This window comes from Notamacropus eugenii, chromosome 5, assembly GCF_028372415.1.
Source record: "Notamacropus eugenii isolate mMacEug1 chromosome 5, mMacEug1.pri_v2, whole genome shotgun sequence".
Taxonomy (NCBI): Eukaryota; Metazoa; Chordata; class Mammalia; order Diprotodontia; family Macropodidae; genus Notamacropus; species Notamacropus eugenii.
In genome coordinates, this window is record NC_092876.1 from 84,219,242 (window position 1) to 84,235,150 (window position 15,909).

At 52.4% G+C, this 15,909-nt stretch overlaps 2 protein-coding genes across 6 annotated transcripts in view; one reads left to right on the forward strand and one right to left on the reverse strand.

Moving 5' to 3' along the window:
* Positions 1–772: 772 nt before the first annotated feature.
* Positions 773–11,328, reverse strand: NCDN (neurochondrin). 3 transcript variants are annotated; one of them, XM_072610078.1, is made up of 8 exons: positions 11,211–11,315; positions 10,840–10,909; positions 9,663–9,803; positions 7,509–8,477; positions 5,117–5,358; positions 4,577–4,801; positions 3,921–4,063; positions 773–2,234 (listed from the first exon to the last, which is right to left on the reverse strand). In XM_072610078.1, exons 3-8 carry the CDS (start codon positions 9,783–9,785, stop codon positions 1,798–1,800), a joined length of 2,139 nt encoding a protein of 712 aa, XP_072466179.1. In that variant the 5' UTR covers positions 9,786–9,803; positions 10,840–10,909; positions 11,211–11,315; the 3' UTR covers positions 773–1,797. The 3 variants fall into 3 exon arrangements, with proteins under 3 accessions (XP_072466179.1, XP_072466180.1, XP_072466178.1); XM_072610079.1 differs by having other exon boundaries at positions 10,592–10,909; XM_072610077.1 differs by lacking the exon at positions 10,840–10,909 and having other exon boundaries at positions 11,211–11,328.
* Positions 11,329–11,650: 322 nt separating this feature from the next.
* Positions 11,651–15,909, forward strand: part of KIAA0319L (KIAA0319 like) — an 81,391-nt gene continuing 77,132 nt past the window's right edge. For 2 of the 3 annotated variants that reach the window (XM_072610074.1, XM_072610075.1), the window contains exons 1-2: positions 11,651–12,013; positions 14,615–14,784. In XM_072610074.1, coding sequence (XP_072466175.1) covers positions 14,643–14,784 — 142 coding nt within the window. In that variant the 5' untranslated portion in view covers positions 11,651–12,013; positions 14,615–14,642. Of the gene's footprint in view, positions 12,014–14,614; positions 14,785–15,909 lie in introns of those variants that run through there. The other variant, XM_072610076.1, reaches the window with a different exon arrangement.

Below are 15,909 nucleotides of genomic sequence, written 5' to 3' on the forward strand. Positions count from 1 at the left end.
GACCTTCCTTCAGTGAAGATGTATACCGACCCCCGCCAAAGCCCCCAACTGGATTTTGTTTTTTCCTGGAAAGTTCAAAGCCCAATTTGGCTTCTGGTCCCTGAGTCTCCCAGGCATTTGTTCTTCCTGCGTCCAGAATTCTCCCATCAAGTCTGGGCCTGAATAGATGGGTAAGCTGGTGTGTGGGAGGGCAGCAGGGGAGGGCCAGGGATGGAAGACTAGAGATCTCCTAGTGACACCTGGTGGACACATCTCACAGCAGCAGCTCAACTTTGGTTTCCTGGTCCCCATCTACATCATCCTCAGCTGGACCCTGGGGGCTAACCCAGAAGTTGGAACAAGACTTCTAGAGGACTAAACTTGCCTTCCGTTTTCTCCCTAAGCCTTCCCCAGGCTCATTGTCTTTTCCGGGGTCTAACACCCAAAGCAGTAAACAGCAATTTTTGTTCATATACTAAGGTTGGGGGGAAGGCAGGGAAAGCATACCCAGGATGTGGTCATCCATCAGAAACCCTGGGACAACTGAGGATGACCCTTTACATTTCTGCCCCTGAGGCAAAGCCTCATTTGCTATTGGCCCTGTGCAGACTTGGCTCAGGGGCAGCATTTCAGAAGTGGTGGTTGTCTAAGGCTGGGCAGTCTTAAGCTTAACAATAAGCTTCCGGGTGGAAGTCAGGGATTCCTGGGTTAGACTCTTTGCACGACCCTGTGGACTATGGGGGAGGCCCATGACTTCTCAGGGGGCGGGGTTAATCAGCAGACAGCACAACAATTCCATTATCACCAATAACTTTTTATTGAATGTCCACAGGTGTACAGTTTGAGCTTGGCACATCTACAGACCATGAGGTGAGTGGGGCAAGGGGGCCCCCTCCCCATGCCTGTGGGATAGGCATCGTCTGCTGGGGCTGATGGCTGCTCAAGTTTCCATGCAGAGAAGTCGGTTGCTGGGAGGGACAGGGAGCTGAAAAGCCAGGCACCAACACAACAATGGAAAGTCAGTCACTAAGGGAAAGGAAGGGAGACATGCGGATCCAGGGAACGGTCCCCTTGCTCCTAGCTCCACTGGGGCAGGGCCAGAGGGCATGAGGGTAGAAAGCAGGCAGGGGCCAGAAGGGTAGACATCCAAGCTTGGTGCAGGAAGAAAAATAAATAATCACCTTCCCCCAACATCTCCCACCATCAGAACTAGAGCCTGCAGACCCTGGGTCCCCAAGGAGGGGTTTAGTCAGAGAGAGAAGGTTCTTCCCTTCTTAGCAAGGTCAGGGAGGATGAATCCCATCTCTACCCCAGGAGATCCTAGGGGGGTCACACGAAGGGAAGCCCATGCCCTGGCCGGCAGGGCCCACTGGCAGAGACTGAAGCCCATCAACCCCTGCCTGCCTGCCTACCTGCTTACCTGTCCCTTCTCACCTCCTCTGTCCTACCTCCTATGGGAAAAGCTCCCCATACTGTGGGCCTGGGGGAACTCCACCTGCACCATCCTTCTCAGGGACACAAACACTGATTTCAAAGCTGTGGCTGATGGGAAGAAGGCTCCTGAGTCCTCCACAAGTCACAATGCTACTGTCTGCTGCCCTTCCCCACCCCAGGTGGGGTAGGTTGTAGCTCTTTCGCCAGGGGTCCGGCTCCATGCTCCGGCCCTAGGCCTGGCTGGGTACAGAAAAGCCAGAAAGCTGGGGGCTTGGGGGTTTGGGGAAGGTACCTCCTCCCTCCCTCCCTCCCTCCCTCTCTCCTCCCCTCCCTCCTGGGTGGCCAGGGCAGGGGCCAGGAGGGGGTGGCGGATGAGCGCCTCCCTCAGGGCTCTGAGAGGCACTGCTCCAGGGCTGCCATGCGGTAGTGGCTGGCAGTCTCCTCCCCGGCCTGCAGCCGCATGGCTTCCCGGCAGAGGCGGTTGGCTCGGGCCAGCTCCACCAAGACACCCTGGTAGGCAGCCACCATCTCAGGTTTGACTGAGGTTGGGGAGACACTGCCCAAGAGCTGCAGGAGCTCCTGAGGCCAGCGAGAACGCAAAGCTGCTGGGGCCAGCCAGGGAAGCAGGGGCACGCAGCCTGTAAAGGCTTGCATGCCCAAGAACCACAGCTCCTGCAGGTCGGCCCACACCCCCTCGTAGTCGGGGGCTAGGGTCAGGGTGGCCTGCTCAGCACCAGGGCTGGCTCTGGCCACGTGGGACTGAGACAGGAAAAGGATGGCAGCTGCGAAGAAGCCACGGGAGGCGGGGGTCCCCTGGAGAGCTGTAACACAAGCACAGGGGAGGGCAGAACTTCAGGCAGGGCAGAGGCAGCCCTCCACCCCAGATTCCGTCCATGGGAGGGGCAGCAGGAGCGAGGGAGTCTAGAGACAACTGCCTGGCACTCCTCACCTTCTGACCTGGATTTAGCACTGCAAGGCTTCCATCATGTATCATGATGCCCAGTTTACAAATAAAGACCCCAAGGCTTGCAAGGAGAGAGACTTAACCAATCCTACTATTAACATGAACTCACAGTGCCCTCTCCACTATGGTCTATCCAAGGGCTTTGTACATGTGAACCACAATGACAAATCTGACACTTGGTCCAGTGGAAAGGATCCTGCTTCTACACACAGGAGGCCTGGCTTCGAGGGCCCTGAGGACAACTGTGTGATCTCATGTAAATGGTTTAATGGCTTTGAGCCCATCTCCTCATCTGTAAAATGGGCTCATGATAATCACAGTAGCTACCTGGAAAGACTGTTAGAAAGACCAATGGAAACGTAAGCAAAAGTACTTGATGAATGTGAGTTATTATGACTGAAAGTCAGCATTGTGAGTGGAGGGGAAGGACCACGGAAAAGGGGGAACCCCCTAGAGGTCACTTACAATCAGATGAAAGGGGTCACAAGTGCTCTGACTCTTTGGGCCAGCAGAGGGAGCAACAGAGGTGGGTGGCCTGGTACCCCCTTCATCAGCAAGACTGCAACAGCCTCACCCCCAGACACATACCATACCAGCCTAGGCTGGATTAGGAAGGAACAGGAGTCCCTCAAACCTGTTGGGCCACTCACTGTTCAGGCAGAATATGCCTGATCTGGAAGAGACATAAGTATGCTTCATTATCCAAGGACTGTGAAAGCCTATCCCATGTGGGCTAGTATCACCTAGAGCAGCCTCTCCCAAAGCAAGGGGAGGCGGTTATTATCCCAGCAGCTAGGTTGTGCCTCCTGCTGCATCTAGACCACGTTGTGACCCCAAGGAAATGCTAAAGGAAAGTCTTATTTTTTCTGGCTGTACTAGATCTTTCTTTTAAGGGTTTCCTTTCAACCACTGAATTTCAAGTCAGGGAACAAAGAACATTATGCCCTATTCCTGGATGGATGTCTGCTGATCTCATCCAACCCAACAGATGGGGCACAGGGAACAATCAGGGACAAAGGGGATCCAGTAGACACCCACAGTCAGAGTGGAGGCTCCAGCCTGAATGGGCTGGGCCAGGACCTGGGAGCTGGGCCTCAGCCGGGTGAAGGGCTCCTCACCTCTCTAAAGAGCAAAGCCTGCACTCAAGGGGTGGAGGGACAGCGCTAGCTGGGAGCAAGTGGCAAAGTTTTTCTAGGAAGGAAGTTTGGAGGCAATACCAACATCAAGAGTGAGAGAGCATGATTTCTGACTTGGAGAAGACTCTGCTGCAGAAACCTCTGGATTCACAGAACCCTAAGGCTACGGATAACTTTCATCTTGTCCCTATTCCTGCTCCCAAGCAGGGTCCCCTTGAACACCTCCAAACAGTTTTTGAAAATATCATCATCTTCCCAGAGAACCTCGGTGTTCAGTCAAAGCTAGCCTAAAGCAAAGCAGCCCCACACACTTTCTCCTTTCTCAGAACAATGACTTGTTCCATCAGGAACAGCAGCTGGCTCCAGGGTTGGGGGTCCCTGGCTTGGCTCCACCACAAAGGTCTTACCTGGAGAAGTGCTGAGGAGCCGGGCCATGAGCAAGCCCAGAGTAGCTACGTTGGCAGCCAGCAGCAGCCTCCCCTTCTGCTGAACCAGTGAAGGCAGGGATGTCATGAGAGTGTTCATCAGGGATGTGAAGCATGCATCCCGCCTACATCGAGGGAGAGGGCCAGAAGAGAGAATCAGTAGGGTTTGATCAGGCTTTGGAGCAGCCTTACTCAGGCCTTGCATTCCAAGTCAACTGGGTTGGGCTTTCTGGAAGTCATACACAGAGCGCACCAGAAACAGGAACAAGTCAGGTAGTGGGCCTAAAAGGACATGGTATGAGAACCTGCTTCTCTCCTCTTGGGGCTGGGGAGGATCTAGGCAACTGACGAAAGCAGGGGGCAGATGGTCAAGAGGGCTGAGTCTGGAGGAAGAGGTCCAGTGGGCAGAGATATGAAAAAGGTTTGGCTGATGCAAATTTTAGGAACTAGAGACAATCCCACACAAAATTCACCTACTAATGACTAGAGTCCAAAGGAGGAAAATTTACCATGGATTAAGTTCTAAGATTCTGGCTCTGTTCTCTGCCTTTAAGTATACATTGGCCAGGCAGCAAGCCTTTCTCCCCTTCCCCTCCCCAACAGCTACTGCATGGCCCAATCCGTCCCCAGTCCCTCACTTGATCAGTCCAGGTGCAGTGACCACAAGGTTGAGGAAAATGTGGCAGCAGGTCTGCAGGCCAATCTCCACGCTGTCAGGCAGCACCGAAGTGTCATGGCCAGGAGATGTGAGCTCCCACTGCTGCAGGAAGTATTGGCAAAGCAGCGACGGGGCGCCTTCCTTGATGAGGATCTCCCGGGGCCCATCTTCTGCAGTCAGGTGGCACCAGCCTGGCAGCAGGAGCCTGGGGAAAAATACAAGCTAAGAGAGGGCCAGGGACATGAGGGCCCAAGGAGTCCCTGCCTTAGCACTCCTAGACATGCCACCAACTGTACCCATGGACAACAACTTTCATGTCACCCTTGATGGGGGTAGCCTGTGGACAAAAGCATAGGAAAAGGATGGGGAAGCAGAAATAAGGCCCAAAGTGAAACTATCCGGAATTGACCAACCCCAAAGGAGCCAGGGAGCCCCAGCTCACTCTCTTCTGGTAGGATGGCCAGGCTCGAGGGCAGGGATTTTTTAGCCACATTATTCATTCACTTATTCAGTGACTCACCGGAGGGCATCCCCAGGCCAAGATGGTCCAGGAGGAGTAGGAGAAATGGCTAGATTGGCCACCTGCTGTGAAAGATCGCCAGCCTCCTCAGCCTCCTCGTAGAGGCTCTTGGCATATCGGACAAGGAACGGCAGCAGCTGGCAGATCTCCTTCCGAAGGGATGAAGTCTCTTCAGCCAGCCAGGCACCCAAGATTCTCACCGAGGCAAACACAAATGGCTCCTTCTGCTTCTCTGACCCCACCTGCTCCCCCAAGATCCAAAGTGAAACTGAGGCCCTTCCTTCCTCCTTCCCCCAACCATCGCTAGGGGTGCCAAGTACAACAAGCCACCCACCCCCAGGCTGAGGTACAAAGCAGCCCGTTCCCCCTGCTGGATGCTCTGAGAATAGCTGAACCTAAGCTATTTCATCAAATAACAGTCTCAGAGACTTCAGAGGTTTCTAGTCTAACCTCCAACTCTAAAAATGCCCTCTCGAGCCTCCCTGAGGGCAGCAGTTAAAGAAAGCTTGGCTTGTTACAGCTGATTAGGACCTGGCATTCCAGACCCTTTGCAGTCTGGCTCCCATCTTCATTCACTGGACTCCTTGCTCCATGCACTCTATATTTCAATCAAACTGGGCTCTGCTCCCTCCCTTGACCTCTCTCTAACTTCTCTATCCCCTAAGCTTTTGGGAAGGGGCACAATGCCTCCTCCCCTTTCTATTCCTTGGAGGCCCAGCTCTGACGGCACCTCCTGCCTAATGCCTTGCCTGATAGCCCTGCTCAGTGCTCTGCCCCCTCATATTCCTCCACTACACTTTGTCTCACTCTCCCCTTTGCTCCTCTCACTACATCCTCCCCTAATCAACACTAAGCTGCCCAAGGACAGTGACTTTCTCCCTTTTTCATCTTCACATCCCTAAGGAACCCAGTAGGTGTTTAAAAAATATTTGTTGAAGACTGGAGAGCAATACCCAAGAAGAGCTGCAAAGCCAGTCACACCTCTCAGCCCACGATTTCCTTGCTGAGCCTCTATCTCAAAAACATCAAAATTGTTTAGAAAGGACATGTTTGCATAGCAAAGAAAACCACCTGTGTGTGCAGCTACTGCAGACTGGTGGACTAAATCAGAGCACGTTAGCATAATGAACTGTAAAAGCAGCTATAGTGGAGGGGGAAGTGGGCTCAGAATAAGGAAGACTTGGCTTCAGGTCCTACCTGACACACAGAGGCCCTGGGCAAGTCACTTCCTCAATCTCAGTATCCCCAAGAAGCTCTCTAATAAGTTACGGATGCACACTTGTCTTCAGTGGTAGAGGGAGCTACTCACTGGGAGCTTTTATGACAAGAAAATCATTGGTTCAGGGGAAAAAGGAGGGAGACAGATATTTGCAGACAAAGAAATCTGCAAAGAGTCGTTCAAGCAGTTTGGAAATTGTATAGTTCACTCCCCCCACAAGGGCTGGAAAGGAAGTGGGGGAACTTCAGGCCGGCTTGGAGGGGGTAAGGAGCAAAAGCAACCTCTCTGGCTGCCCAGTAAATGCCAAGGATTCAAGGAAGATTCTTTGTTTTGTCTGTTTATTATTGGTTTCCTGGATAGCTGTCTGTAATAAGTGTTGAATTAGAGCAAATGGGCTGAATGGGGCAGTGGGGAGGGGGAGGGTATGACAGGATGGATTCTGCCATAAGCCCTTCTCCACAACCAAGAAAGCTAGGATGTGTATGTAGGCTGTTAACAGTGCAGCAGAAGCTCATTCCAGAGGAAGATGAGGGGTAAGAGAAGTCATGCTGGTCAGCACAGTCTCTGGAGATGAGCTCTTTGCTGCCCCTGCTGGAAGATGGGCTGGGGTGAGGACAAACAGATGCCACTGCAGACTGGCAAACATCTGGAAGGAGGTGTCAGCCTGGTCTACCTCTAGGACTGCTTGGCTCCTTGCCAGTCCTGAGAGAAGTGATGGCTTTGATGTGGCTGTGTATCAAGAGACCTTTGGGGGGAGTGGGGTGTGGCATTGGGGAAGGGTCACGCCTGGCTAACACAGCGGCAGCAAAGACAGAGTGGAAAGAGCTTTGATCTGGCATTAGGAGACTCAGATTTTCATCCTGGTTCTGCCACTTACTATCTTGGGCAAGTCACTTCACTCTGGCGTATTTCAGTCTCTACATCTGTCAAATGGGGAAATAATGACTCTCACTGCCTACTCTACAAAGGGACATTTTATGTTCATTAAAAGGAAATAATGAACATAAAGTAATTTGGAAGCATAAACCATTAATGTAAATGTCTACAAGCGCGAGGCCTTCCCAAGGGAGGGGCTGTTTCCTTCTCTGAGCTGAGGCTCCCCAAAGTCAGGGATTAGCTCCTCTCTCATTCTGCTCAGTGGCCCTTGGCTCAGGGTCACAGCACCCGCTTTACCTGCTGCAAGTAGTGGATGACCGCTCCAATGGCCTCCTTCATGATGCTCACAAGCTGCACTTTCTGGGGCTCCTTCAGCAAGGGCTGCTCGACCCGGGTGCACTCCTGGATGCCCAGCTCCATCAGGGCATAGCAGGCAGTCACCACATCCTCCTTCACCTCCGCCCCGGGCTCCTCGAGGGCAAGCCTCACCTCCACACAGGCCAGGTTCACCAGCAGGGCCAGGAACTTGCCCCCAGACCCGCCAGCCGGGATCCAATCGGAGCCACAGGCATGTGCCAAGCGAGCTGCCAGTTTCAGGGCCGGGTTGCGCTGCCAGGAGCTCAGCTTGCTGCCCAGGATCCGTGCCAGCCCAGCCTGTAGATCTCGGAGGCACTCAGTGGGGACAGTTGTCGGGGGCAGAAACAGGGGCAGCAGCTGGCAGAGCTCAAACTTGCTGGCATCCTCAGCCTTCTGGAAATCCTCACTCAAGCCCCGAAGCACTGCCAGCAGCTCGGGCTCTGCCTCCTTCCAGCACTGGGCCTCTGCAGCTGCCAACAGTCCCACCAGGAGGGCCAGGGCCTGGTCAAAGCCATAGCCATGCCCCAAGTAAGCCTGGCACAGGGCAGACACGGTACCCCCAGCAATGAGGTGCCGAGGTCCTCGGGGCGTGCCAGCCACAGCAGTGAGGCATTGATAGGTGTCATCAATCATGGATCGGCGGGCTGCGTCATCAGGGTCACCCCGGGTAGTGAGGATGGCACTTAGGATGGGAATCTTGTTGAGAACCTGAGGGTGGGCAGCCAGCTCAGGGTCACTACAGAAGCAGGCAAGCAGGGCTACCCCAAGAGCTCGAAGGACATGGTCAGGGCAGCCATCCGGGGCTTCCTTAGTAGTGAGGAGCCGATTTGGGAAAGTGAAGCCCACAGCATCAAAGATCCTCCGGCGGGTTTTTGCATCAATGTCACCAGCTTTGACTGCCTTGGTTACCTGTGGCAGAGGGTCAGATAGGAAGTACAGATGTTGGGGATGGCTGTAAATGCCTCTCCTCCATCCAGGGCCCTTTGTGCCCCAGGACTGGGACCATGGCAGATTGCTTCAGTCAGTCCAGACATCCCTAGAGGTCACCTAACACTCCCACAGACTGGAGCTTAGGCAGGGGTTAGATCCTTTCTCTCCACAAGGCTCTTCTTATGCAATGGAAGATAAGCTGCTGCAAAGGGGGAGGGAGAGGAGGTATCCAGCCTCCCTCACTAGCCATTTCTAGCATTTCCCCACTTTCCTTACTAGAAAGGGCTTTCTATGGTGTAATTTTGATGCCAAAAACCAGAGTTAGAATGGATCTAGTGCCTACCACTTATAAGGCCCCGCCTCCATGCTTATGGATTGAGGGTCCTTCCCAAGATACTTCCTTTGCAAAATCGTCTCATCCATTCCCACCACCCGGGGGGAGGGGAGGGGGAAACGGCTCCTGTGTCTCCATGATCTGCCTGTCAAAACATTTCCCCTCACACTTCACCTAAACACCTCCTCTGCTGCAGTGTGAGCCTTTGACTCCCATCCTTCTCTCAGTTGCCATGGCAAACAAGCATTGGCTGCTCTCCCCCCTCCTTCCCTCACCCCACACACCAACCACCCTTCCCAGCACTGCAGGCTGCTGCTCTTCTGTCCCCACGCCACCCTCCTCTAGCTGAGCTCAACCCCTCACCAGCTCCCACTTTCCAATCCTGGGAGTGAATCTGAAGAACCCCTCCCCAGCTTCCCCAAGGGACCTCATCGTCTCCTTCCAAGCCCACTGCCAGAGCCTTCACCATAAGTGCAAGGGAAGACTCCCCAAGCTTGTGAGTAGACACACTAGTTACTACCCGCTGACAGCACCCTGTGAGTCAGCCCCCATCTGCCAGGGACACCCAGAGTGAGTGGCTCCAGTACCCTCATGTGGCCACCAGCTCTGCTTCCCCTCCTCTCCCCACCAGCCCTCAAGAAAGAAGCTGCTCCTGCATCCTAACCCCCTCTTCTCCACCCCAATTCCATACAAAGTCATCCAGTACATCACCCTAAATGGATTCTAGGGTCCCCTTCCTAGATCCCCTGATTCTTAGATCCATCCTCAATTTGGTATGCCCACCTGCTCAGCAGGTCCCCACAGCCCCTTCCCCTCCCTCAGGTTCTTACTAGTAGCAGGGCAGCAAACTGCTCACTGTCGTTCTTAGCATCTCGAAGGGCCCCCAGGTACCGCTCCAGGGTGGGGTTGCGGCTCTCAGCCTGGCTCAGAGCCGGCTCACAATCGGACGCCATGGTGCCCGCCTTGCCCAACTGCGAACACAAGAGGGACTGAGCAATGCTCCAGCAGGGGAAGGGGGGGGTGGTGAAGAGGGAGGGATTAACTCAAAGAGCACCGGATGGGGCAGAGGATTGGAAGATGAGGAGGGGAGGGTCTCCAAGGCTGTACCTTGCCTCATATATAGGGGCACCTCTCTAGGAAATGAAGTGAAAGATGACAGGGAGGAAACAGTGATGGGGAGGTTAAGTCCCTGGCCCAAGGTCACCTACAAAAAGGGGGTAAGGGGAAGGAAGAAGCTAGGAAGCAGAACCAAGCATTTTGCCCCAAAGCCTGGCAATCGTTTTACCACTGCCTCTCTCCTTCCTATGCCCCCATGATTTGGCAGGGGAGCCTCTGGCCTAGAGAACTCCAAGACATCCCCCAATATACACACCTCAGACTTTCCCCCAAAGGCCAACATGGAGGGGAGAGGGGTAGGCTGAGGAGAAGGGAAGGAGTGGTGAGGACAAAACATCTGAGGATGGAAACAGCTGATGCTCAATTATACATGCACAGGGAGAAAGGAGCAGCCACTGATGGAGAAACCAAAAAGGAGAGTCCTCCAGCCCCTTCCCCTTCTCCCCGCAGCCTCCTGGACTGGATTCTGGAGCAGGGCAAGGCTGTCAAAGCCTCCCGATGCCCAGCAACGGGTGGGAGCCAAGAGGGAGATGAGTGCTGGCCAGCTCCCCAGGACCCCCAACCCTTCAGCCCCGGGCTCCCCTCCCCCTCCCCCCATCCTGCTGGCAAGTGAGCAACAGCAGGATTCACCATTAAGGTTCACCTCCTCTGCCTTCCCACGCCAGTCAGCTTGCGGATGCAGGTGTCAGCGAGCGTCAGGCAGGAGCCGGCAGGGGGGCAGAGGGAGGCGAAGCCAGCGAAGGACCACAAACTGTCCTAGGCGCCCCCTGCCCCCCACCACACAAAAAAGATGGTCTGCAGAGTGGATAACTGAGGATGGACTGCTGGGGGGGGGGGAGGAGAGAAAGGGGGCGGGGGCCGTCGGGGATGGGGAGTCCCGGCGGTCGCCACCTGTCTCGCCGAAGCCAGGTCACAACACGACACTGATGAAGTCACGACAGGGCAGCATGATGAAGCCACACTTCACGATGACCCGAGGTGATGTCACGAAGGAAGGCACGACGAGGTCACAGCAAGATCACGACATGGGACAATTCCCAAAGATGACATGACAAAAAAAAAAATTTAAGGTGGAAAGGAGGGAGGACGGGAATGCGACGAGACGCTATCACGACTGAGGCGCGGTGGTGTCGCGATATGAAGGGATGCTATCGCGATATGCCCCCCGAGCTGTCGCGACACAAGCCCGCGACCCCTCTGAGGGGTCCCTTCCAAGGGTGTAGACCAGGACCCGAGGCGGGGGGTGGGGGGGATGTGCTCACCCGGGTGGGGCCGCGAAACGAGAAGACGTCCCCAAGCAAGATGCAGCCAGAGCCTCCACTGGTGCTCACACCGTGTTGCACACTCCGGGTTCCTGCTGCGGCAGCTCCACCCCCACCCCCGCATACTTCCTGGCCAATCGGCGGTCGACTCACTCCCGGCGCCGACCAATGGCCTTTCAGGGCGTTGAACAGTAGGGGACGCCCCCGCTCCCGCCATTTTGCTTGTGGGCACTGTTCCCTTTTGCTCTCGATTGTTGTTAGAAGGGGAAGCGATGGCTCTAGCTTTCTCAGAAACGCGAGAGAAAAGCGGTAGAGAGCTCTGTTTGCTTCTCCTTGACACAGTTTCACTTCTTCCTGGGGTCTGCTTTTTCTCCCCCTCCCCCCTAGCCCCTCCTCCATCATGGACCTGATCCCCAAGTTGCCCTTCCGGGCGGGTGGGAGGGGAGTGGCAGCAGGAGTATTACTTCCGGGTGGAGACCCAGGCCACATCCGGCGGTCGCTGTCCGTCCAGGAAGGCTGAGGTGGAAGGCACCGGCCCCTGGGAGACAAAGTCGAGTGCCAGCCACCTGGGGCTGGGGTGCCGAGGGCCGGAGCGAGCCAGACAGGGAGGAGGGGAGCCGGTCTTCGACGTTCCCTTGAAGCTACCTGTCCGTCGTGTGGCCCCGGCTCAACCCGGTCCGGCCCGGCCCAGCCCGGCCCAGGCTGGTCCCGAGGCCCAACTCCCGCCTCCCCCATGGAGCCAGAGGAGGAGGAGGCCGAGACTCTCCGAGGAGCCGCTGCCGCCGCCCGGCCCTAAGCCCCGGGTAGGTGGGAGGGGGAGGAAGGGTCAGCACCACCCCCAGGTCGTAGCCCCCGGCCTAGAAACCTGACCTCCCGGCCCATCTCCCGCAAAGGCCTCGGGCCGTCCGTGAGGGCAGGGGCAAACCCCCGCCCTTGATAGGTGCTTAATAAATGCTTGTTGAAAGTTGAACGACTCTCCCGTGGGCTGGACAGCGTCCGCTCCCGCGTAGACGGCAGCCCCGAGAGGTCCTGGCGGCCAGCCCTGCGGGCCGAGGTGGCCCAGGAAGGTGGCCTGGTTTGTGCTGCGGGTCCCGAGGAAAGTCCCCCGAGGTTTGGGGCCCTTCCAGTGATGAAGGGAGAGACAGGCAGGTGCTGCCTAAAGGGCGCGGTTCTCTTAGAGAAGGGGATCGTCAGAAAGCTAGGCGATGCAGGGTACCCCAAGTAAACCGTCCCCTGCTGCCTACAGGGGAGCAGGAACAAACACGGCAGAATCGCAGGGACAGAAGAGCCCACACCACGTTCCAAGTGGGAAGGGAAGAAAGGAGTCGTTCCTTCTCTTTGGTAGCTTCTCGCTGGACTTTCTCGTCCCCTGGGAAGCCTGTACAAAGTTAATCACGCTAAAATTGGTGACAAGCATTGTGATTAGGAGACTAGCGACCAAGGAGCAAATGAAAATGCGACCTCCCAGAACAAGCTGTTCATTTTCCAAAACAACGTGTGCAAACATAAGCAGAACCGTTCATGACAGTCTGTTCTGTAACTTTCCCAAACATCTTTGAGCTGTGCAGTGGTGGTGGGTTTTGGGGGGTTGGCTGGTTTTTTGTTGGTGTTCTGAGGGCTTTGTTCTTGATTACTAAGACCCGCTGAATAGGCTGTTTCAGGCATTCTTTGCCCTTCAAACTTATCTTATCGCTGAGTACATAAATGGAGTTCCACGTATGTAGCTGACAGACTGAACTACGATACATCCCCCATCAACCTAAAGTCTTAAGTAAACGTTACCCCCTGCTCCTTCAGAACAGCTGCTGCAACAGAGCGCTTTTATCTTGGGTGTGATTGTTATGCCCCGAATGCCTGAAGTGTTATAAGCTTTTGTGGGTTCCACTGTGGGGGGGTGTGCCTTTTCTCCCCAGGTTTTTACCCTTTGAATTCTTCTTTAAGAATAATTATCCTTTTATGCCTCAGTGGCCTGCTTTATGGTTTCCGCTGTTGGTCAGAAAGTTCTTGCCTTGATTCTAGTAACAGTTTCTGCCTTTTGGCTCTGTTGTAGGTTTTACAGGAAAGTCTTATTTTGGTGTTTAAGTGTAATTAGCCCCTGCCTCTTAGTTTCATTGTGCAAAATGTTGAGCCTCTAAACCACCTCTGTCAACCTGATGGTGCTAATTACTCCTGTTTCTCTGCTTTGAAGACTATTCATTTTCACAATGCCCACACTCGCCCACTCTCAAGGTACTGTTGATAGGTGTTGAGTCACCCACATCACTAATGGAAGAATTTTTTTTTTGATGGGCCTGTGTAGGTAATTCAATTCAACAAGTAACAAGTATTTATTAAGTACCTAGTTTGTGACTCATTATGTTGGGCTCAGGGAATTCAAGGACAAAAAGTAAACAATCCCTGCTCTCAGGGAACTTATATTCTATTTGGGGGAACAATATCTGCGCAGAAAGTTAAATACAAATGATCTTCAAAGTAATTTATGCTGGGAAGAGCCCTAGAAACTGGGGATAATCTGGATAGGTTTTCTGTAGGAGATGAGTCATAAGTTACACAGAGACCCCTTACTAAATTCTAGGTTGGTGGTTTGATGCTGGTGTTTTCTTTGGCTCTCCGTTATATCGGGTAGGCCAGATAAGTTATTGGTAGAGTTTCTGAATTCCCAAGTATCATTCCCCTGCTTTTTCCCCTCACCATCCTTAGCCAAGATCACATTTGGAAACTCATTGGGAGCAAAGCATTGAATGAGAGAGTCTAGTTTCTCAAGGTGCCTGGTGCTTAGTGAAAATCTGCCTTGGGTTGGCTGTAACTTAGTTCTGTAGCACCCTGAATCTTTTTTCACTGGTACTAGCCAGCACAGATAGCAAAGTGATGACAGTCTCCCTGTGTGCTTAGCACATTTGCTAAGCTTAGTGATGTTTGGGTTTGCCAACCTGTGCTGCTTGCCAGGCTGGGTTGACAGCTGCACATTTGGAATAGATTTTGAATGCTTCTTCAGAACTCATTAAAGCCTCATAATATTACTAGGATGTTTTTCTTTTTTAAAGTAATGAATACAAAGATGTAAGGAAGATGTGTGGGTGGAGGGTGGTTCATGAAAGGAAAAGGACAAAGGTGCTGATTTACTATTAGATAATGACTAGAGAGGAACTAGGTGTGAAATGCCTACCTGTTATAATGACTCTGCTTCATATCCCTTGCTGTGTTGTTATCCTGGTAATTATAAGATATGTTATAAAGCTCATACAGTTATAAAGTTTTAAAATTTATTGGTGGAAATGAGGAAGAAAGGAAAACTTGGATTTCGTCTTCTCCAAATCTGTCATATTCTTTTTTTAGTTCACTTTCCTAAGAAACAAATTATTAATTACTTGGCCGGTAATTTCTCTTCCTTGATGTCTTTCCAGAGTCCTGTTTCTTCCTGTCATAAAGACCATGGAAAAGAAGTTGAAAGTCAAATTAGACCCTGGTTCCTGGATTTTATCAGGAAGTTGTTGGCAAAGACCTGCAAAGTGGTTGAAAATCCTGCATCTGTTTTATGCATGTCTTTGTCTCAGTGCTTTGTGTTCATCAACAGGTATGAATTAATAATTCGAAGGGTTTCATAGTCATAAAGTGAAATTTTCATTTGTGAATTCCTAGGTCCATTTTATTTTATTGGAAACAATTAGGGTTAAGTGAATTGCCCAGACTCACACAGTAAGTGTATGACTAAGTATCTGAGGCCAGATTTGAAGTCAGGGCCTCCTGACTCCAGGACTGGTGCTTTATCCACGGTGCCATCTAGTTGACCCTTAGATCCATTTTAAAGGATGGCTGGGTTGGAGAGTGCAAAGAGAAACAGTTTGCTAGTTAATAGGAAAGTAACCTGAGCCCAAGAGGTATAATTTCATTTTTTTGCTTGCCTGAGATACAAATTTAATTCTTGCTTATTTAGGTAAAAAAATTTATTTTAAGATAGCTTTTTTTATAGTATTTCAAGATAGCTTTCTCAGTCAGTCAGTTAGCATTCTTAATAGCCTACTATGTATTAAGTGCATGAGACACAAAGAAAGACAAAAACCCCAAATAATCCCTACATTCAAGGAGTCTAATTGGGGGAAACAACATACAAAAAACTATGTACCTACAAGATATATACTGGATCAATTAGAGATGGTTTTAGGGAAGGCACTAAAATTAAGGAAGATTAAAAAAGCCTTTTTTCAGAAGGTGAGACTTTAGCTGAGACTTGAAGGAGGCCAGGGAAGCTGCCGTGGGAGAGTTTTCAGGCAGAGGGAGGAGGTGAGGGGTGAGAGGGTGTCAGTGAAAATACTTAGAGTTGGGAGATGAGTATCTTGTGGCAAGGAAGGGCAAGGAGACCAGTGGTGAAGAGTACTTGGAGGGGAGTAAGAAGACTGGAGTTGAAGGACTTTGAAATCCAAACAGATTAAAAGAGTAAAATTTCCTTCGGCCTTCCCATAGAAAGGTTGCCTTACTGAAGGTTTAATAAGGTGTGCTTACTTCCTCAATATCATTTTACCAGCTGAGAGCTTCCTCCTGGCAAACAGTACGGAGAAGGCTTCGTTTCAGAGGAAAACACTGTTCTTTCTGCTGTTTGTTTTATTGACAGTGTTCTGCTGGGATGGATGAAATGGAGAAGTTGAGAAAGAAATTTTAGCTTAGGAAAACTCTGCCATGTCTCCTGGCCCAAGTTTGGCCT

Coding starts and splice junctions, on each gene's coding strand:
- NCDN (XM_072610077.1), bottom strand. CDS start 9,785: ATGGCGTCCGATTGTGAGCCGGCTCTGAGCCAGGCTGAGAGCCGCAAC. Junction 8,478..9,662: donor AGTTTGCTGCCCTGCTACTA/GTAAGAACCTGA, acceptor CCTCTGCCACAG/GTAACCAAGGCAGTCAAAGC. Junction 5,359..7,508: donor TCATCCACTACTTGCAGCAG/GTAAAGCGGGTG, acceptor TTGGGGGAGCAG/GTGGGGTCAGAGAAGCAGAA.